Source organism: Punica granatum, chromosome 7 (assembly GCF_007655135.1).
Source record: "Punica granatum isolate Tunisia-2019 chromosome 7, ASM765513v2, whole genome shotgun sequence".
Classification (NCBI taxonomy): domain Eukaryota; kingdom Viridiplantae; phylum Streptophyta; class Magnoliopsida; order Myrtales; family Lythraceae; genus Punica; species Punica granatum.
This window is the reverse complement of record NC_045133.1, coordinates 20,651,216-20,674,442: the sequence shown is the minus strand read 5'-3', so window position 1 is coordinate 20,674,442 and position 23,227 is coordinate 20,651,216. Positions and strand designations below refer to the sequence as shown.

Genomic DNA, 23,227 nt, shown 5'->3' with positions numbered 1-23,227 from the left:
ACCTGATCAAGGTCGAGATAGGTCGGTTCCTATCGTCACCCACTTAGGCTGCATTGGACCTCGTTGACACCACGGTTAGGTTGATTTTGACATGAATCGAACTTCATAGGGACTCCAAAGGTTGAGCCCAATCTAGACTGGCTTTATCAACGTTGAAAACGACCTGCACAAGCCGGTCCATGCCAATTGACGATGACCACGAGATTCTTGTATGTTTATTATTTGAGATACAAAAGAGAACTTCTAGAGAAAAAAAAAAGGCAGGAAATTTTTGGGACAAAACAGACGCTAAAGACTCGAGACTGATATGGTGTTTTATTTTTTCTAGGAGCAGTAAAAGACCAAATCTAAAAGATAGGGACTAAATGATGAAATAGTAAAAATTGAGGGACTCAATTTGGTATATCCCTTTTCCTTTTTCCTTTTCCCATCTCTCTCTCTCTCTCTCTCTCTCTCTCTCTCTCTAGAGCAGTGGAAAGGACCGCTCCAATGGCGACGGCACCGATCACCGAACTGGACGAAGAAACAGTTCGTAGCATGTCAGTCGGAGCTGTCTTCACCGACTTTGTAAGCATTCCGTTCTTCTTCTGTCATCGTCAGCTTCGCCGTCTGGGATGCTTAATTACTTGCACCTGGGAATCCTTGAAAGCTTGTTGGCTTAACAATGGCGTAGTCATACTCCATAAACCAGTACAGTAGTGCACTTCCACGGAGAATCATATGATTGTATCGTAATCAGTACAGGTTGAAAAGTGGACGTTGATGGCGGGGGGAAGGTTTGTCATGATCAAGGCTGAATTGTTGAATCTACTGACTGAAGTAGCAGTGGGTTTTGCCCTGGTTTAATTGATAGAATCGTTTACATTTGTGCTTGTTTTGAGGATTTGTGTATCTATGCCTTGTTTAATTGTAATATATAAAACATGATTCTCAGTCTAATGTGTATACCTTGCAGGGTGGGAAGATTACTGCGCTCGATTTCCACCGAAAGGATGACCTTTTGGTGACAGCCAGTGAGGACGATTCAGTTCGATTATATGATATTGCGAATGCGAAGTGAGTTCTCTCAGAGGAAAGATTTGTGTCTTCGTAATTCAGAGCCGGAACCCTTTTGTGCGTTTGAATCTTCTAAATGGAGTTCTCTGTTCCGCAACATATAGCATGGTGAATAATTTGGTTAAGTCATCTGTCTTAAGCCATTTGTTGTTGTTGAATGCTGAAAGTCAAGGATTGGGGGAATTTGCTTTCTATAAGATCTATAACTATCATAATACAAGGTTCATGACAGTTTCCAAGGAAAAAGGAGTAGCATGAGATACAAAGATTTTCAACGAAACCTTCATATTACTCTTCAGTTTATGTGTCAAGGTTTGCGAAGCTTCTGATTCGTTCTTCTCTGAAATCTTCTTCCTCAATTGATCTGATAGTTTTCATAATTAAGATCTCTGACTCACACTCAAGTCAAATTGTGCTGAAACAACTTTGTCTGATCAATTTAGAGTTTTAGGACTTTCATTCTGCACTTTGCTTGTTTGAAGTGTACAAATATACGCCTGTCTATTTCTATTCCTCAATGTGATTGAGAGGTATTGCATTTTGAGAATATGATTGTTGTAGAGGTTTTACATAAAAGTTAGAACATAGAGGGCTATCCAGGGTGGTTTTCCTTAACGAAAAGGGTATGACTTCTTTGTTTAAGGTTGCTGAAGACCACCTATCACAAGAAACATGGTGCTGATCGTGTTTGCTTTACCCACCACCCAAGCTCTGTAATATGTTCTTCAAGATACAATATGGATGGCGGAGGTTAGTTTCATTTAAATTCGGTTTGTCAGGTTATGTAATATACTGGGGAGACAAAGAAGTCTTTTTCACTTTTGGATTTACCTTTGCCAGAATCGATGCGATACCTATCCATGTATGATAATCGCTGCCTTCGTTACTTCAAGGGCCACAAGGACAGGTTTCAGACCTTCACCTCTCTTGTCTTTAATAAGGAAGTTGTGGGATCTGATTTTGTGTTATAATTAGTATTATTATGCATCCACTTGCATTACTTCAAATTGGCAGTTAGCAGTTCTCTCTGCGCGTGATGATTCTCTGATTAATACCACCTCTTTTTCCTCCCTGCAGAGTTGTGTCTCTCTGCATGTCTCCGATTAATGACAGCTTCATGTCTGGTTCTCTTGACCATAGTGTCAGAGTTTGGGATCTTCGTGTTAATGCTTGTCAGGTAGGTTGCTGGTTTCAATATAAACTCTAACTGGAGTTAAATATACTCTTGAAAAGAAGGGAATCCTTAGAAAATCGTGATCATAGTGTAGTAGCTGGCTTGCCTGTTTAATCCTCCTCAAGGGATCAGGTACAATATTATGATGATTCTTACTTTTATAGCTCTCAGGGAATTTTGCGCCTTCGTGGTAGGCCAACTGTTGCATACGACCAACAAGGACTTGTCTTTGCTGTAGCAATGGAAGGTGGTGCCATCAAACTCTTTGATTCTCGCTCCTACGACAAGGTTATATATTAAGGGCGGTTTTTTCTTATCATACAGAACGCTAATTTGGATTTTTTATTATTCATGGAATATGTTTGAGTATTATTTTTCTCTCTTTCCCACACTCAGGGCCCTTTCGATACCTTTCTGGTTGGCGGGGATACAGCTGAGGTGTGTGACATCAAGTTCAGCAATGATGGGAAGTCGATGCTTTTGTCAACAACTAATAACAATATCTATGTACTAGATGCATATGCGGGAGAGAAGGTTAATTTCCCTGTACTGTTAGAGTTTTTTTGTAGTTTTGAAGGTTTAGACAGATTTTCTCTAACCCTGGGCATCATACAATGGTACACGTTCAAGCAAAGCCTCAAGATCCAGATGTCCTGCAATTAATTTACTTTCTCACCTGAGGTTGAAATTAACTGCACATACTGTCATGATTTGTGCAGCGCTGTGGGTTCAATTTAGAGCCTTCTCCTGGCACACCAATAGAAGCAACTTTTACTCCAGATGGCCAATATCTCGTGTCAGGTATATATTCTCCATATTGAAACTCAGTTTTCAGTGGATAGCATTCACTATGAAGTCTCAACAAACTCAACAAAGGGGAATGTTGTTAGACAGTAAATTCATATATTCCTCGATGTGCTATAATTGTGAGTCATTCTAAGATTAGCCGTTCTGTTCCTTCAAGGCTCGGGGGATGGAACCTTGCATGCGTGGAACATTAACATGGGAACTGAGGTACATGTCTCTTTCTTACACACACTCTTTCCAATAGCAATTCCTTTTAACGTTTGTGAGAGTCAGAAAGTTTTATGCAATTCCGTTCTGATTGGCTCATATCAACACATGGCAAAATTAATGAATGGATTGATTGCTCATTATCTCAAGGCTTATCTAGCAATGAATGACCTTCTCGACCTGGTGAATCAGGTTGCGTCTTGGAATAGCTACATCGGGGTTGCCTCATGCTTGAAGTGGGCCCCACGACGAGTGATGTTCGTAGCAGCATCCACTGCCCTCACATTCTGGATACCCGACGTGGACTCTCAGGGTCCATCAAAGAATGAAGCTGCTCCTCAATCGGAACACCCCATAAAGCAGTAAAACCCGAACCAATTCCGAGCTAAGAGACATGGATTCTTATCTTTCTCCATGCAAAATCTTGTCTGAGCTTGAAAGTTGCGCAGTTGTAGTTTTTGCTGCTCTGGATTATTATCCTGTCTAAAGGTTATAGTAACACACTGCAAAGGATTTTTCGAGCTCACTCCCATCGGGGTCAAGTAAACTGAATTTTTGTGACTCTTAAGAAAAATATGTACAGAGAGCATTCTACCCACTCTCGCCGATCATACTCAATGTTCTGTAACCTACTTTGATAGTTGATAGTAAACCTCTCTCGAACTTGCATGGAAATTATTTAGGAGATGACTGACCCACAATTTTCCAAATAGTCTGATCTTCTTCAACAACATTTAATGCCGAAAATGTGTTGCAGGCGGTCACAATAAGTATTGCGACAATAGAAGCACAAGGTTAGTTGCTCTCTAGACCTACAACTTTCATCAAACTGTGCTTCTGATCAGCGAGCTATTGACGTCCCAACTTAAAATAAAGTTAGGTAAAGTATCAGATCACTCACATGATAGAGGTTGCTTCTGATGGAGAAAAGAGGGCAGGACAATAAATCAAATGCTTCAACAATCGTAAATTCTCAATGCATTACAATGTATTCAGTGGGAACTTTGTACAAACTTCATCATGTACATGTCACTCCTGATGTCTAGTCTAGTTATGAATCTCGAATTTCCTACTTGAATGACTTGCGACATTGAGAAGGTACATAGATGGAGGTCTAGGTGGCTCATCGAGAAGTGGCAGTGAGTACTTGATCCGTGTCAAGCACGACTCCATGACCTGGCGCCCCTTGACCTGCAGGAGCCACCTCCACAGAGGGAGGAATAGGAGTTTCCGGTGAATGTCCTGCAATACAAATGGAGCCGTAATCATCTTGCTCCCAGTACACCTCCACCATCAACCCTCTAGGACTCGACGACTGTGTTCCTGGAATCGCCTCAGACCTTGCCCCTACAGGAATCTGATCACAAACAGGAGATAAAAACAAATATTCATCCTCAGGGATTCGGGACATAGAGGTTATTTTCTTGAACTGTACCACCTTATCTGCTTCACTTAGCTTACCTGGAATAAGGCTCCCGACGACAAATTCAGGGTCTCCATCCTCCCCTCAGCAGCAGCAGTTTCGAACTTTGCCTGTTTTGCAATGTCAAGGAAAACTTCCCTGAGCGTCATTAACCCGATCTGGATATCTGATATTCCGAACTCCTCTTTCCTTCCCTCAAGCTCCTTAAAGAACATCTGCACAGAATTCAGCACACTCATTAGCGTTAACATCCAATCATCAGTGCATCATCCTTCGATTTATTTTGTTCTGCCTTCGCCTTATTCTCGGGTCCTTCTGCACATATCAAGCCGACTCGCACATGCTGGGAACGCTACGTGCTTGGTATGCATCGTTGATGCATACTAAAACTAGAATACAACTCAACTGAAATCGAAAGAGCTAAGAGCTTAGTTGTTTTACCGTCAAGAGGGCTTCTTGTTGCTGAGGAATAACGAAAGTTATGAAGGATTTGTTCTCCTCCTTCGGTGAAACTCTCAGATGCTGTTATAATCAAACACCTACAATTCACCGATAGAAAAAAAGGCTACCAGTAAGAGTAGTAGTAGTTTTGTTTCTGTAGGCACGGTTTCGAAGAACCGCTTCATCGCTTCATGGTTGGCCAAAGAAACTGCCAAATCTCCACTGAAGCTCACATTGGCGATAAAGCCGGTCCCAAACTTCGATTTCAACCTTATGGAGGTCCCGATGCAACGGAGTCTCCCCTTAGCCATGATCCCAATACGGTCACTCAATATATAGGCTTCTTCTATTGAGTGCGTGGTCAGTACGATTGCCTGTCCTTTCTTGGCTTCCTCAATTGTGTCCCACACATGCCTTCTTGTTATCGGATCCATTCACGTGGTCAGGCAAGTACGCAGCATCACCTCAGTATCTCGAAAATATCTTGTTATTGAATGGAAAAACTAGGATAGTTAAGATCTATACCGGTTCATCAAGAATAACTAGTTTTGGATTTCCGACGAGGGCTATAGTGACACTAATCAGTCGCTTCATCCCTCCGCTGTAGCTTCCCGACCTCACTTTGGCTGTCTGTGTTAGTTTCTACTTTGAGAGTAGCTTCTCGACATCCTGCCAATCACCGGAAGAAGATAAGTCATTTCCTCTTTCAGAATAAGCCATTTTGGATCCGGACGGAGGAAGGCAGAAAGTTCCAAAGAATTACCTATTTGATGGATGCAGGGGGAAGCCTTTAATGTTTGCAAAGATTTCGAGATGTTCTTGGCCGGTCAGTTGATCCCACAGGATGTCAAACTAACAAGTATTACGTGCAGAACAGATACGCCAAATTTAGTTAATGATAATATTAAATTCTTATCAGGAAACCATTGATTCATGTTCGATTGTTTTGTTTACCTGTGGGCAGACTCCTATTATCCTTCTAATGTTCGACATTCCTACGGTGCTCCTGATCAAATTCCCATAGATCAATGCTGTCCAAAGAGCAGAGTAACGCGATTGGATACTTTATCTGTCATGTATAGATAACATCCTCATCAGGCGAAAAATCTATGCAGAAACTTACCATTACCGCCGGTCACTGGGGAGATTCCGGTCAGACAACTAATGGTAGTGGTGTTTCCTGCTCCATTAGGTCCAAGAAGGCAAAACAACTGATTCTTCGGAAAGTTCACAGTCCCTGCAGATCGGTAAAGGCGACAAGGAGATCAGTAAAAAGGCTGTAAGGAACTAAAAAAATGGAAAATTTTGATGTAATTGCATGAGCGTTGGCTTAGTTAGCCACCTTGATGGCATGGTACGGTGGAATCTCCTTACGTTTACCGCAACAACAACAACAACTAATCGACTTTGTGCCTGGATAAGCTTTCATGAGCCCACAAATCTGAACTGCAATGTTGGGATCAGTTAGCCTGTTGCTTGCTTGTGCTTTCGCAGCAGTTTCCTCCTCAAGAACATCTTTATCATCAGGAGTATTCTGCTCTGGCACTGGCAGTGAACCGAAGCAGCTAAAGATCCCACTCTCTGTCCAAGACACCACAAGACAAGGTCGGCGAAGTCTTTCTTTGGATGGAACCGGAAGTAAGTGCTCTCACTTCTCACATAAATGTTCTCGACAAATACATTCATCACGAAGATCGGCCTTCGGTCGGGGAACTAAACCAACTGCATCTAGAAAAGTTAGCGTATTACCTTCCATTTTGCTTTCACCACTTCCGGTCCAATATCCGGGATACAAGAAGTAAAAGACCGACTTCCTTGAACTGGAAGCATTTGGTAGTATATTGTCCAAGTAAATTGCCAAGATAAACCAGACGAAGAACTCCACCGCAAGCCATAGGTATATATCACTCTGTTGAAAACCGAGAGGTTTCATCTTAGAAAGAAAAATAAAAAGGAAGAGCGATAAACCTACAAGAAAAACCGAGTAGCTTTTCTTTACGCACCAGTTCTATGAGACTACGGTAAGAGGACTTATCCTGGATCATGCGTTTCCAGCTGAATCCAGGAGCATCAGCGGTGGAACTTGCAAAAGTGAGAAGGTTCACACCTTGGGCAAAAAGGTTAGGAGGAAAAAAAGAGAACACGATTATCCAGATTTTAGGAATTTCTGAATTCCCATAAACAACCAACCTGCGCTGCCATCTGCAACGAGCAAAAAGAAAAAAAAAATTGTTACGAGGACACTATTATAGAAGTCGCTTTGGATCGCCAAAATATATTAAGAAACAATTTTTTGGGGCTATAGATACGGATGCATATTGTTCTTGCCTGAGTCATGGAGCTGACGATGAATGCGATGGAGCCGAGAGTTGTGGATGAAGAGGACTTGCTCAGGAAGGCTGATAATGTGAAGGCAAAGCCAGTCTCTGGAAGAAAGAACAAGATGTGAAGGCAAAATCAATGACTCGAAGCCGATAAATTGAAGCGGATGAAAGAAAAGAAAACGTGAAATGGAAGTGTATGCTGGGTACCATGCCTAACTGGAACAGGTAGAAACCGAGCAATTTCTCGCTCCGCAGCGGCCTGAAAGGGTATCTGGAACTTGAAAAATGGGTGGTTGGTGTCGCCTAAGCTCTCAACAGTAGTGGAATTTATTTGCACCCCGAAGCTAATCACAGAAGCATACTTCTCTGAGAAATGGAGAGCACCAGGGCACCGTGCAGGGTTATTGTACATTCAGCGATCAACTTCATCCGATGTTCTAAACGATTTAACCTATCGAAACCAAAACATGGAAAACATTCTTATTTTTCACAAGGGATGCGGGAGAAGTCGGTCGGTTTTTCATTCAATCTGAGAAAAGAGAGTTTTTTTGTGCAGTCATTATTGGTGAAGACATTGTTAGAGGATTTATTAATACCTTGCTATTCGGAATCGGCCTCCCAGGGTTGTTATCCCCAATGGAGTCCACAATCTTCTGGATCCTTGCACTGTCACTGCCGCTCCAGACAAAGTCAAAGCACAGCCTCTTTATAAAGAACTTCTCCTCACAGGCGGGGATCGCCTCGACAACTGTGGTCTTGGGGTCCCTCAAGGGCTTGTACTCCGGTTGAGACCGTACTAGAGCTTCAGTCGACTTCTGGATCCCGAAGATGAGGGCAGTGAAGAAGAGGGGCAAGAGGAGCCAGAGAACTTGTTCCACCATGCAAGCAGCATGTTCTTCTTGAACAGTCCCAAGAACTGCCGCGCAAACAGTGGGAATCCTGTGGACGAGTCTTCCTTCATGTCGGTCGAGAGTTTGCAGGTACATTCTTCGGTTTCTTATCAGAGATATTCGTGTTTCGATGTCTTCTCGATCGCAGTTCTTCGCCATTATATATACGAACTCGATGAACGGATTGCGGCTCATCACTTGGTTTCGGTTGTTGCTGTCTTTGTGTTTCTGTTTCATGTCTGGTTTTTCAGTTGGAGCGTTTTGGATTTCATTTCATGGGGGGGAACGGTATCACAACATCAGCCAGGCATGCCATCTCGGTGGCATATGGTGAGATGGATCGACAAATGTGGGCTAACGGTCGGAATTATTTGAAATTTTGTTGTTCACTCGAAATTTTTTTTTTCAATTTTGTTTTTCTAATTAGTAGTTAATTAATTCTCATTACCTCCTATTTTTGTTTTTGTTAGATCAGATGATAACAACAATTATCAAACAACTTCCTTCTCGTTATTCTACTTGCTAAAAATTTCGAATTTAACTTCCATCAGGAGCCTAGCATTTTCTGAGGTCGATCGAGTTTCGGCACATCGTGTCCTATCAGTTAAGTACTATTCAGGGAAACTCTTGTTATTCGAAAAAAAAACTTTTTATTAAAATAAACCAAATAATTGTTAACTAGTAAAAAATTTGTGTATTTAGAATATTATGTATTATTTTTTTATGGCTAGCATTATTATAGCTATACTAATGTATAAAGAAAAGAGTTGGTGTCCTATGGAAGTTACTTTTTGTGTAATTTGACGAAATGATACTAAAAAATTCACTCTCAATTAAATAGAAACAAAATAAATTATCAATCAAAGGATAAAACAGTAATATCACTATATAATCTCTCTCCTCTACACATGTTTTCTCTCTCTTTTATTCCCACTGGCCCTCTTTCACTCTCACTCTCCCCCCTCATTTTCCTCTCATTTTTATTCTTTTGTAAAGCCTCAAACTTTTTTTTTCTTTTAACTCCCACAATTTCATTTATAAAATTGAATTTGTGTAATCCAGTGCGTAACACAGGTGAAAACTCTAGTTTATATAATGAGAAACCAACTTATTAAATAAAAATAAAACTCTTGCTAAATATGAAGCCCTAATTATTATCTTTCGAAGCAAGAAGTTGTCTTTTTAAGGATACTCTAAATTTTGGCAACACTAAGTGTACGTTTGGTTCACTAAAATGAAATTAATACAAAATAGAATGGACATGGATTAGAATTTAGAGATAACAAAATTGAAATTTTGATAGAATTCAATATGTTTGGAATGATTAGAAAAATATGAAAATCTAGAATACACAATGAAAAGACTGAAATACCCCTCATTATATTAAATAACATAAAATAAAATGATTAATAGTATATTAAAATAAAAGAATATATTCTTCATATGTTTCTCAGAGAAGATGAACAATTCATCTTCTTCAAAATGTGCGAGCTTGAACCAGAGTTCACAGCCTCTCCCATTCAGGTCCCGACCCCTCCTCCACCAATGGCGGCCTCCGACGTTGCCTCTCGTCCCTCTCGCTCAAGCTCCAAGCCCTCCATCGCCGCTTCCACCACGGCTACAATCTTTTTGGTCGCCGCCTCCTTCCACCGACCTCGAGGCAAGGCAGCGACAGAGCCGCGAGGCTCCTAACACCGACCGCCGTCGAAGGTGGAACTTGGGAGGCAGCAACGCGGAGCGGCAGCAGTGATAGTAGAGGGCCGAGCTAAGAGCAAGATGGGGATTATGCACTCTATTCCCAATTGGAATAGCTATGAGGGGGGGTCGGTCATGGCCATTCTCCTCCTATGGAGGATGGAAGGCCCCATCCGGAATCACTATTCCGATTCCGGATACAAACAAACGCAATAATTTTTATTCTGCCTGGAATATATCTGGAACGGATTGGGAATTCTAACAAACCAAACTAGCCTAAAGATTTTAAAATTTATGATATGAACATATAGATCTTTTGCACGGAGACTTGGCTATGGATGCAAAATATTCTTATCCCAAGTAAGAATAAGATTTTCCTTATTACAACAAAGACAATATGTTTTTTCTTCCCAATTATAAGGGAGTGTTATAAGCATTAGAAATGGTCATTAGAAGTACTACTAGTGAGATTTGAATATAAAATCTCTTAGTTTCAAGTTGAGAGCAAGTGTGACATTATTAAAGTTATTTTCTTAGAAATTCGGAGGTTAAAACCAATAATTTGGTAATGTATTGTCAAAGTAACATGCGAAATTAAGGCTTTGATTATAATAGAGAAAGGGATAAACGTAGGGTCACACGTCATTGTATGGAATCAAGAGGATTTCGAGTTGGATTATCTCCATCTACGCTCAATTATTTTGCTTTTTTTTCAAAATTCATGGGTCTCCTTACGAGGAAAAAATGATTTAACAAACATTTCATTGCGTCTAACTAATTTGTGTAGCGATTTTCACGTATTAGTTGGCGCCACCAACCAGTGGAATTAATAATTAACTGCCGCCTTCCCAAAATGGAAATTGGAAATTGGAAATTTCTGTCGGTTGCCTATTCCAACTAAGCGATTTTCTGTTTGTTTTCTGACAGTAACGGACAAAAAAATTGCAGCATACAGATGGATGTTGGAATTGGACTCCCTCCATCAGATCTGCAGACTCCATGTCCAGTAAAGGAGAATTTTCGTTATAGAAATATCTCGAAAAAACAGGTCAGTTTTAACACGTCTAGTAATGATATTCTCGATTCAGGCCAATTCTTTTGCCAAAAGAAAGCATCGTCATCAAGAGCGTCGGCCCACGTTGTGAAGCATTGGCACAGATGCCTCCTGGGCAACGTGTAGAAGCGTCAACTTAAGACACTTTTGAGCCGATGCCTAATGAGCATCAGCAAAGTACAACTTGGCCGTGGCTTGAAAAGTCCAGAATGCCTCTGCTTCAAATTTAAAATTTCAAAAGTCGGTTACAAATGAGGCCATAAATCTAATACAATAAAAAAAAATTAAAGTTATGAAAATATTTGGTCGGAAAATGGACATATATGAGAACGCTTTAAACAAGCCTTTAGTAGTGCTTTTAGCAACATTGTTGCAAATATTCCTAGATACGTCAGTAAACCCAGCATTTTTAACTGTGCCAGGCCTCCAGCGTGTAACTTTTATCGGTGCTTTTTTAGCTTCGGAAAAGAAGCTCGCTAAGAGCTATTTTCCGGGATCGCGTACTACAATTTTGTGTCACTAATATTTGATTTTTTTGACACATTTGTAAAAATAATAAACCACGCCTATCATAAATCTCGAGAATATCAGGAGTGTATACAATATTGCAGTGTGCCATAGCTGTTCCTTTCCTATCTTCCCAAATGCTGCTTGAGGAGACTTTCTCTTGGCAGGCAAGGAAGGACTTCGAAAACTTTCCCACTAAGTATTATATAAAGATTGATTATTTGTTGGGACCCATTGAGTTTCCAGATATCATAGTACACATTGAAAAAGAAAAACGAAATTGAAAATTTGGTTGCATAAAATGGAATTAACCTCAAGAATTACTGTGTCAGCGCCTAGATGTGTATATGCCTCGAGGAGTTCTAATTCTTTACTGCATATATAACTTTTGATGAGACTACTTCTCAAAAAATAAAGTAAAATTGCACCGCAGTGCTCTTCATCAACTTGAAACAAAAGAAGATACGTGTTCAGTTCTGGTCAGTGAGCTCTCTTACTCCTTTATTTTCATTTTCATATCCTTTATTAAAACTTACGAACCTCCTTTTTTTTGGTTTTCTTTTTTCTTTTTCTTTTTTTGATAAAATGGTGGGCCAGCCACCCCGTTACGCACAGTTCAAATTCGTGTTCAACTGCAAATATATCAGACGAACTGAACAACTAGTACAAGCACCGATTCCGTCAACGTAGCATCGCTAAAGGTCTAATATAATTCACAGAAGTCGGTATCATCCAAGCCCAAATTAGGAGCACACTTTTAGCAATTGTTTTGACACAAATGAGCAGAGGAAATTCGAATTTGAGAAATCATATGGAGTAAGCTTGAGCCTAGTACTTTTTTTTTTTCCTTCCTTTTGGGGTTTCACTTATGAACTTCCTTATGATAAAGAAAAGTATTAAGTGATGATCATGATGGACGCAATCCATGTGGGATATCTGGGCTTCTATCCTCTCTTTTGGGCTAATATTCTTCTTTGGGTTTTTCAACGAGGCCCGTGGATTTATGAGATGATAATCCATTTGATTGATAAGCCAACCCATATGCCATCCCAAAAGAGCCGAAGATAATTAACATTGAAATGGGACATAGACCGTAGCACCATTCGAGCCGGCAAGATATGACTACTGACATCACGAATTCATCGAGTTAATGATTACTCTTTGAAGATATCAATCATATACATGGGATCTACTTAAATTAAGCATCACTACAAAATAATGCATCTAGAGATGGACCAAAGTGCGTATTGGACTGTCCATAGTGCTTTCCCGTCAAATTATAAGGAAATATGAGATTGGCCACGAGCTTTTTTTTGGTGATATGGAACAGAAGGGTACACATAAAAGAGAAAAAGAATCACATTCCATCAGGGCAACCAATAGATGATTTGGGGACTTTCGTGCACTCGTTTTTAAATTGGCTCTGCCCCTTCTCAAAGTGTCACTTGGTTCTTCTTTACCTTCACATCAAACACTGACTCCTTAAATTCCCAATGCTAATTTGATGGTTAAGAAAAATCAAGAGATCATTATCTGCATGTTAATAACTTAGGTTAATAACAAAAAAATGTACAAACATTTCACATTTTAATAATTCTAACATTAACTTTTTTCCTTAATCTATAGGAGTGGTTACTTGTTTTACCAAACAATTTTTGACTTCACAAATTACGTACTTGTTCTATTGATAAATTTTCACCACTTAATTTTAAGTTCAAGTAAAAACAACCTTGGTTTTGGACCACTTCCGAGGCCCACCACTACCGATGACGGGGGATTAGGGTCGGTTTGTATAAGGGACGGGATAACTCTTAACCCTGTTGTAGAGCAGGTGCGGTTGGGCTTTTGGAGCACGTCCAATCCATCCATCAGTCAATCGGATCGGACGTAATTCCATTCCATTACACATTTGGATTGGAAAGGGAAGGGACTTCTTGCTTCTTTGCTTGATTTATGTTGGACCCACTCGATCCATGGGCGGTTTGTGGTGACCCAACACCACATCAAATGGACCCATTGGAGCCTTCACCATCTCTCTCTCTCTCTCTCTCTCTCTCTCTCTCTGTTTTTTTTTTTGACATATGCGCCCTTCTGTGTTTATTTTTCGATGTAATTTGTATTTTCACTCTCTCAAAATACCCGACTAATTGCAACAATGATATTAATTAGTAATTCTAACAACTATTGACATGAGCATTTAAAAAAAAGTGATTTTCGAGAGATGAGATAATCCATTCAAACTTGAATCAATGTAAGAATCCTCGTGCTTCTTATAAGTTTCCTCCTGGTGTGTTCTGCTACTCTCAATGTCATCACCTATTAGTTCATGCGCATGCTCGTTCCCAAAATGAGATTGTAGAGACTTGATAAGCATTTTCAGGTGAACTTATTTATCTTTTTCTAATTCTTTTTCAATAACAAACGAGACCAATCATCAGTGGATTTAGAGGAAAGGAAAATATTATGATTTCCTTGATTATGCATTTTCCAGTTATGAAACTTATTATCTCTAAATTCTCCACATTTTCAATTTTCCCAGTTGTCCAGTTTCCTTCTTACCTTGTCTTGATTATTCATTCCATTTCGTTTCATTCATGTTTACCAGATATGCAATGATTCAATTCTTAATATTTATACACGTCTTCATCGTATACGAAATTTGCTTTATCAACGAAAGTATTTCGCAAAAATACAGGCATTCAGAATCATATTGAAATAAAGGCACAATGTATACTTCTCCAATTTTTATTATTTCAAATATACTCGTGTATCCTCGTGACTTACGTTGCACCATTTTAAATTTGTCACTTTTTGTCGCATGTTTTCATAATGCATATTTGAGTTATTTCCCTCCATCACTGATTTTTGATATTTTTCTCTCTCACATCCATTTCAACCGAGTAAACCTTATAGTAGGTATGTTTATCCTTTTTTTTTCATATCGGTCTAAAATTTCAAATTTTCATTGTATCATATGGTCGTTACCCTACGATTTCACACCGTCTTTGTCTATTGCACCCTTTCACGCTACCATGGCCAAAATAAAAATATGAGGTGTTTCTCCAACTTTTCTTCCCATTTTGCCCTTAAATAATGATGTTACAAATTTGCCGCTTTACATTAACAAAACCAAATTAATTCTTGAAATCATCGTACATTTTGGTAAATGTCCATTCATTCATATAATACAAGCGAAACAACTTTTCAAATAACATTATAAGAGTCCCTTGCATAACAAAAAAAAAAATTGAGAAAAAAGAAAGTTGTAATTTAATAAGAAGATAAATTTAGTAGTTAAATAAGTTTAAATAAATTCAATCATCAAATACTATTTCAAATTTGGTGAAATATGATTTTATAGTGAAAAGATGTGATTGCTAAAAGGATGTAACCGTTCAAAGAGTTGCATTTATCTCTGCTATATATTCATTCCAGTTTTCAAATAACTATATGAAAAATCATTTGAACTCCATTCTCCCTCACTTTTCTCCTCGATAGTTCATCAAGAAGCATTAAAAGATTCTCGACGTTGTTGCCCGAAAATCTCAATAATTGAGTTCTTATATTTCAAAAGGTATGTCATTTCTTATAAGATATCTAATCCCTCATAATTTTAGATGCTTTATAGGTGAGATTAGGGAAATGCAATAAGATTAATGACATAAGCCCAGAGGCATCGTCCACTATGTGCTTTTTGGCGAGCTTCAAAACCTCTCCCGGGCAACATGCTCAAGCCTCTACACTCCATCACAAACCCACTGGACTTATACCGTTAATACTACTGATTCCCTAGGATTACTTCGGATCGAATATTTGAGCGACATAATTCTTTCTGATGTGTAGAAAATATATATATATGGTTCTCGAGTGACTCTTTATTTGTTGTTCTCCATAAATTTTATTCTTTTTTATAGGATATCTAGGATATCATAGGTTTTCCTATATATTTCGAGACATTATTTTATTTTATTTTATTTTTTCCTTGGTACTCTTGTTCATATTCTTATAAGTAGAAGGAAATTTAGCGGTGGGCCGGCAACTAACACCCGTTGACAACCTTGCCGGGGGTGGTGGTACCCTTCGATGAACTACCATTGGTGCGATCTGCCTTTGTCTTTCGTTCTTCGATCCTGTAAGTTTGTTCTTTATATATGTATATATAATTGTTCTATTTTTATTACAAATTTTAGGCTCAACTTTTAAAATTTAAAAATATTCAAAATATTAGATTCGTTTGGTTTTGGAGTTTAAAACAAATTCCACTTCACTCTACCAGCTAGAGACAAAATAGGCAATAGTAGATAGGAGAATTTATTATTAAAAAACTGGTGTAATAATAGTTAGGAAAACTTAAATGTGAGAAATTATTATTAAAATGGCAAAAAAGAAAAAAAGTATGTATGTATATATACGAATGTAAAAGTAAATGAGAAATTTATTATTATAAAATTATTTGTAATGATGGTTCGGAAAAAGTAGTTATGAGAATTATTATTAAATGTGAGAAAAAGATTAAAAAAAAAGTAATGACTATATTGTTTAATTGAGGGAAGAATGAAATGGAGCAGAGTAGAATATAATTATATTCCAAAACCAAAAGCTACCATAAATACTTACAAATTTCATGTCATATTTATACAAAAATAAACGTTTTGGTTTGAAATGAAAATGTCCCAAATATTTTTTTATATCTTTTTTGTACTTATTCGAAATGAAAATAAAGAAGAAATTAAAATTATATGTGATTTATGCTCAAAAGAAGATTGGCAATAATTATTCATTACTTTCGAGGTAATTTTTACAAAGAATTAGAATTATAAATAATTAGACAATCTTTCGGTTATTTTGCTTTTCTCCCATTTTCCTTTAACAAGTGTTCATTTTTTTTTTGCCTATGATTATCATGATTTTAACCCGACTTTCTGTTAAGGTTTTTTTTTATATTAATTAATTTGTTACTTAGGTTTTATTTTTACATATTTTAAAATTTATTATATGTGCAATAGAATAAGAATATTAAGTTACTAATGTACTTAAAATGAATATTTATTACAATTTATTTTTAATTAAACGTTAGAATTAATTTTTTTCTTCTATTTCAGTTAGCTACTTTAAAAGTCCAACAAATATATAATCGTTTAGTAATGTGCAATATTAAAATATTATATCATCACTTCTTATATTAACCTTAATTTTTAAGGTAAATCGACTTAATTCTTACAAGAAAATTGAATCAATATACATTAATGATATTATGAAATTCATATTTATTGATTTAGTATTTCTAAACCAACCAATAAAATTATTAATAATGTTATATAATTAGTTATATATTGTTCAAATGAAATTTAATTTTTTAATATATTTTAAAGCATTTTTTAAGTACTACATCTTACCACTTAATCGATAAAGTTTTCAAGTGTAACGCACATGTAGATTCACTGATGCCGTCATAATTGTATATATATATATATATATATCAAATTTTATGAAGCTTTTCTTTTTGTGCACCGCTTAGTATTCGAAATTGTTTGATGAGCAATCAACTCGATTTTGAGCCGGTCAGTAAATTTCTCTCGATCATAGATTTTCTCTATTTACAAAATTTAAATTCGAGATCTTATACTTAAGGAGAATATGTGTTGAGCCACTTGAATCAACCCATATTGATATTTTACCAAAGCTTTTTCTTTCCGTAGTAAACTTTATAATGATGGGATTAAGAGGTAATAGTCGTCCACATTCAATTCACAATATCTTGAGGCAACAATCAATCCCTTCATCGACTGTCAGAGGAGTAAATAGCATCTTGCCCGTGCCCTTTTTACTTTTATAGGATGCAACTTATAATCAATTAATAGTAAATACTGATTAAAGTCTCTTTCTCTTTTGTCGGGATTAACCTGTTATTGCATAACTGTAAAAAGGATTTGTACCTGCCTAAATTCGAAATTTGTTGCACTTGGTCCAGTTCGAGTCACTATCGTGATAGTGGGAATCTCTCCTAAATATGAATTCTACAAATACAATCTCATTAACACAAAAAATGCCCGAGACCGAGAGAAATAATGAACCGTAGGCATGCACATCTGTTGTGCTAGAATCTGTGTCCAACATAATCCAGGTTGAAGATTATGTTGACGAGTTCAAAACAAAACTTCTAGACACAATGTAGAACACCTTGTTAATGATCTTACTATGGTTCCTACACCTTTTTTTTTTGTTATCCTTATATTAAATTAGGTCTTTGGTTTTGTTTTATGACCCTTTATTATTCTGGCTTGCACTAGTGTGTTGGAATATTTCTCCAAATAATTTAGATTTCCCAATCTGTGCCACATTTCAAAACAAATTCCAAAAATGCAAAATGCAAAAGTAGATCTTCCAAATATATATATATATATATATATATATATATATATATTAACGATACGCCATTACTGATTTCTTATAGGAACACGAAAGGCTAGCGGGGACGGATTTGAAAATTTAGTTATGGGGGGAGGAGGAATTGAAGGGGAAGCTAAGAAATAGTAAATTCATAAAAGAAGCAAGCAAGGAAAATTTCTAGGGAAAAAAAAGAGATAAATTCGATAAAATATATTAAATTTTTTGCTTTTTGTTTTTTTTGGGTTGTTGGGTGGGTTTTTGGGTGTGGGGGTGTGGGGTGGGATCCAAAGACTGTGAGTGTACCCCCGGCCCGCACCCCCTAAATTCATCCATGAAGGCGACTAGGATTTCTCCTTTTATATATATATATATATATATGTAGGCAACACGAAGGAAATTCTAACTTAGTTCAGTGTCCTTATATGTATTCATGATCATAAGTCCTAAAAGTTGGTGTTCCAATTTTTCAATTAGTTTATGTCAACTTTAGGAAAAGAGGTCGCGAATTTATAATCTAGTTTCTGTTTTTTTTTCCTTTTTCCTCTAAATAGAGAATATATATTTGGTATCATAATTCATTTCATTCAACCCGTGGAAATAAAGCTATTCTAGTCCTTGAAAGTTGTTTCATCAGTTTTCATCCGGAAATATTTTTTCTCTGTCAAAGAAATGTAGAAAAAATTATCTAAAAATTAGTTGATACCTGCACGTTGAACAATAATTTTTGTTAATATTTTTGCATGATTGAGAATACATAGTGAACAAATATGACATACAAATAATTAATATTGATTGAAAGTATGTTCAAATCTATATATTTAATACATAATAATACACCATAGATTGGGAGTAAGATATTATACTAGATTTAAGGTATTCGAAAAATTATAGTAAGTAAAAAGATGAAGGAAGAAAATGTATAGGCATTTGGCACATTAACTTGAAAAATTTATCATATATTTCGAGAATTTCTTTTCAATTATCAAGAAAATGTTTATTTTTTAGAAATAACTATATATTATTACATATATATATTATGGAAAAATAATTAAAGTACGTCGAATATGACACAATGAAAATATCGTAAAAGTTCATGTAATTGATTTTAAAAATTTAATACGGGGTCGAAGATGGTATAATTCAGTTGTAAGATGCATCATCCTCTTACCTTCGCCTTTTAGATATTATAATTGATATAATTGACCATATAGAGATGCGTTCAATAACCTTTTCTCTTGTTCACGCAGTAGGATTCGATTCTTGCATGAACCTTAAAAAAAAAAAAGAAGGGAAAATGTTTTCAGAAGAATCTTATAACTAATTATCACTTTTTATTATTTTTCTTTTCTGGGTAAGAATTTATTTTTATTTTTTTTAAATGTCGGCAAACAGTGAAATCTCGACTGAATGATTTAATTCCATTCTATTCACAAAAAAGGACCTGCAGCAGTTCCCCTGCGGGGACATCCTACCCTCCACAAATTAAATAGTATTTATTTCCATTTGATGGCTTCAAAGTTGGGTTCGGGGATGGACAGAGGTGGAGGAGCTGAGGTAACGGGTGCTCCCCTAAAATTTTATCGCATTAACAAAATTTATATACCATTGTTGGATTTTTAATGAATTCGTTGTATTTACCTTAACTCGAAAAAACACCATCCTACTCGCCCCTTCAAGGAGGCCCCCCTTCTTAATCCAAATCCTAGTGTCCGTTACTCATTAAGTTGAGAAAAGATTGTCACATGTTCTCTTTTTCAATTAAATAAGCCGTATCTTTGCAACTTTTGTTTTTCTTGTGAAATTATGGAATTTTCTCGACTTACCCGTTGAGATTACCTCCCACCCTAACGTCATATATTACTGTAGTTCAGAAATTTTATCACGTGAATTCATGTAGTTGATGTAAATATTCAACAACCAATATATTATATGCAACGTCACATTGTCACTTCTTGAGCCACATCAATCATGACTCATTCCTAAATTTAGCCTTCTCCTATATATGTGCTGATGTTCTATGTGAGGGTCCAAAAATGAAGATTACTCGAGGTAGGCTTCTAGCTAGTTTCACTCACTCATTCACTCTCAATTGGAAACTAAAAGTTTTACATATTCAGTTTTCATTAGTAGGGGACATTACGGCCCCTCATTTTCCCTTCTATTTATCATTTTTATTAGATTTATAAACCTCCACTATAACCAAAAATTAGAGACACATATTAAATCTATATATAAATAGAGCCAGTTAAGTTTAAGGTAGTTGTCCTGTCTCAACGTTTGCAAAAATTAATCCAACAAGAACTATTTACAGAAGCTGGTGTATTACCAAGTGGATTGTAGTCATACATTTTGGCTAACACTATGAATAACCAAAGGAAGTAACTACAAGAAGTGGACGAGTTTGGTGATGTGCACCCACCCTAACTATAGATCATAGGGCCCGTTTGGTTTGATAGTTTGATTTTAGAATCATGATTTTGATTTTAACTCTACCCACTACACAACAAAAACACACGTTTCCCAAGTCAAATTTATAATACCATCTCATTTATCTTTTTCCACAATCAAAATCAAAGTTACTTTTTAACTCTGAAACCAAACGCACTCAAAGAGATCCTGGATTTGATTCTTATTAGTAGAATTTCTAGTACTCTTTTTATTTATCGTTCTCTCTTCAACTAAGCTAAATTATAAACTTCCCTTGTAATAAAAATTAAAAAAAAAAAACCAACATGAACCATGGAGTTCCAAAACATATGGCAAGAAATTTCTTCATATAGTAAAGAAGAGTATGTCCGACTCATTGAAAATCTTCAAAATATATAGTAAATCATTAGGTGAAACGCACAGAAAAGCACCAAAAACGGTGGTTTCATCTCAGTTTGATTCATGGATAAGAAATAAACATCTCCATTCTCCTAAGGACTGGCTAATGCCCCAAATATCCTATTTCCCGAAAGGAAACACAGTAATAAGAATCTTTTTATATGCTTGCTCTCCCAAATAAGAATTTCAGTTTACATCTAGGATATGCATAGGTATATCAAGAACAGTTCAACAAGGTTTCAGATATTCAAACATTTATGGAACATATGTAACATTAAGCACATGAAAATTAATCGTCCACATTTAAAGTTCACTAAGAAGACAAAAGAAACCCTAAAAAGGTTTGTGTCTTCTAGTGCATATAAATACTTCACCAAATAATACTCTGAATTTTTTTACATATTATTACCTTCTCCATCCCCTTGATGCCCATCTCCAAATCCTCCATTGCAATTCCATTGATGATAGTTAGGATAGTATATTATTCCCGGGCCCTGATCATATCCTTCTCCCCCGCTCCGATGACCAGAATTATTACCATTGATCCTTCTCCTCGTCGTGTGCCGGATGAGATCGGCATTCGTGGCATCTAGTTCCTTCTGTAGCCGAATGACTTGTCTCTGGAGGACCGAGATGGCCCCTACACAGCCATAGACCGGGTCTTTCAACCTTGCCTCGGCCTCGTAGGCTAGGGAGTTGACCGTGTCCTCCCTCTGGTGGGGGAGGACTTCGTGCAGGAGCTTGCTCACATTGCTCGCCCCGAATATCTTGTGGACGCTCGCAAACTTCTGGGGCTCCTCTGGTGGGAAGTAGGGTGCGAAGATGCATTCGGGCTGGCATTTTCTCCTCAGGAATTTGCAAGCAGCGCAGGGCGAAGTAGAGTAGCTCGAGGAAGACGAAGAAGAAGATGCCATTTATCTTCTACAATAAACCAAAAAGGAGCTCTGAGGATTGAAATTGGATATAATAAAAATATACACTCCACATCTTCATCTGAATTATAACGAATCGCAGTTTGCCACATCTTTAGAAACTTTTCACCTACTCAATATTTTCTGGCCTCGCTCATATATCTGAACTTCTCTTCGATATGCACCATCTGCTATTCGAAAACCCAGCTTGTCCCTACTAACAACTTAGATATCTGAACTTTATAGAAGTATCAATATAAGACTGGACAATTTGCTTGAATATGCACCGGAATAATTCCTACGGCAAGTACAACTCTATTCGTGCATGATTAGCCCTTTAACCAATCAATAACTTGTTACTCTTATCAATTTTAATGCTCGGCGAGATTCGCACGGCGAATTGGACGCTATCTTCTTGTTTGCATAAGGTTTGCCCTGTATGTACATCTTCAAGTAAGTGAAGAAGCTGAGAAGCAATATATATTTATTAACTCCCCTGGGTCAATTCTTGAGATATGCTTTTGCTGAATTTGTTGAAACATTAATTTCATAGATACACTTTCAATCGCTAGTGATTTCGAAAAATTCTTGACATATTTCTTCTCTCTCTTCCCAGCTATTCTCGATGAGCACAAACGATCTGTTTTAATCAATTCGGAATAAGCAAAGACACGGTATTATCTACGTTAAATTGGAGATTCCTTGACTTTATTTATTCACTAATATTAATAAATCAGAGATTCTATTAGAGATGAAATTCAAACTTGGCACACTATATAAAAGCCATATATAAGTAATTTTCAAAATGAAACCAGCTACACACTAAGGATTTAATTTATCGGCAATATCTTCCTTACTTTTTCCTGTAAAGGGGATCGACATGGTAAGACTGGAGTTAATTTCTTACATGATCAAGAACCACGTCCTCATACATAATTGATAAGTTATAAACTATATAATTCCCATGCATATATAACAATAGAGATAGATGATATATACAATATAAGAATAAAATGGAAAAGATGTACTTACCCCTTAATTAATTACTTGGAATCTATAAAATCTTTTCGTCTAATATAACTTGGAGAGAGGCCAAGGAATTAATGCATGTGCACATATACATACATACATACATATATATATATATATTTATATATGTGATGGAAGATTGATACCTTTTGTACGCTGAGAGAAGGGACAGAGAGAAAGACAGTGAGAGGTCTTTCAAGATCTGTTAAATGTTTGATGGTTCCAAGGTACAAAGAGGGAAAGGGGGGGTGAGCTCATCAGACAGCCATTGAAACACAGAAATTCCTTGGATCCTCTGTTACTTTATGATGTGAGAGTTCAAGGGAAGGAGAGATCTCAGAGGGGGTGGGGGAGGAAATTCAAGAAACCCTAAGTTATTGGCAGTTGTTGTTTTGTTGTTTGTTGGGAGCTCATAGGGGACAGAGCCCTGCAAGAGACGCAGTGACAGAAGCTAAGAAGGGAGGAGAGTGTAAAGAGTGAGGAAAAGGAAGAA

At 37.0% G+C, this 23,227-nt stretch overlaps 2 protein-coding genes and 1 pseudogene across 3 annotated transcripts; 1 reads left to right on the top strand and 2 right to left on the bottom strand.

Annotated features, from left to right (window-relative positions):
• The first annotated feature begins 408 nt into the window (after positions 1 to 408).
• On the top strand, positions 409 to 3,919 carry LOC116214066 (protein ANTHESIS POMOTING FACTOR 1). Its single transcript, XM_031549315.1, has 10 exons — positions 409 to 567; positions 956 to 1,056; positions 1,700 to 1,806; positions 1,897 to 1,963; positions 2,134 to 2,233; positions 2,402 to 2,518; positions 2,627 to 2,764; positions 2,950 to 3,031; positions 3,195 to 3,244; positions 3,437 to 3,919. Exons 1-10 carry the CDS (start codon positions 490 to 492, stop codon positions 3,608 to 3,610), a joined length of 1,014 nt encoding a protein of 337 aa, XP_031405175.1. The 5' UTR covers positions 409 to 489; the 3' UTR covers positions 3,611 to 3,919.
• A 262-nt stretch (positions 3,920 to 4,181) lies between these two features.
• On the bottom strand, positions 4,182 to 8,726 carry LOC116214483 (annotated as a pseudogene).
• A 12,312-nt stretch (positions 8,727 to 21,038) lies between these two features.
• LOC116213007 (LOB domain-containing protein 25-like) lies at positions 21,039 to 23,227 on the bottom strand. 2 transcript variants are annotated; one of them, XM_031547798.1, is made up of 2 exons: positions 22,881 to 23,227; positions 21,039 to 21,712 (listed from the first exon to the last, which is right to left on the bottom strand). In XM_031547798.1, the coding sequence occupies exon 2, from the start codon at positions 21,706 to 21,708 to the stop codon at positions 21,190 to 21,192; it is 519 nt and encodes a 172-aa protein (XP_031403658.1). In that variant the 5' UTR covers positions 21,709 to 21,712; positions 22,881 to 23,227; the 3' UTR covers positions 21,039 to 21,189. The 2 variants fall into 2 exon arrangements, with proteins under 2 accessions (XP_031403658.1, XP_031403657.1); XM_031547797.1 differs by having other exon boundaries at positions 21,039 to 21,715; positions 22,881 to 23,220.

Coding starts and splice junctions, on each gene's coding strand:
- LOC116214066 (XM_031549315.1), top strand. CDS start 490: ATGGCGACGGCACCGATCACCGAACTGGACGAAGAAACAGTTCGTAGC. Junction 2,519..2,626: donor ATTCTCGCTCCTACGACAAG/GTTATATATTAA, acceptor TCCCACACTCAG/GGCCCTTTCGATACCTTTCT. Junction 3,032..3,194: donor TGGCCAATATCTCGTGTCAG/GTATATATTCTC, acceptor TGTTCCTTCAAG/GCTCGGGGGATGGAACCTTG.
- LOC116213007 (XM_031547798.1), bottom strand. CDS start 21,708: ATGGCATCTTCTTCTTCGTCTTCCTCGAGCTACTCTACTTCGCCCTGC.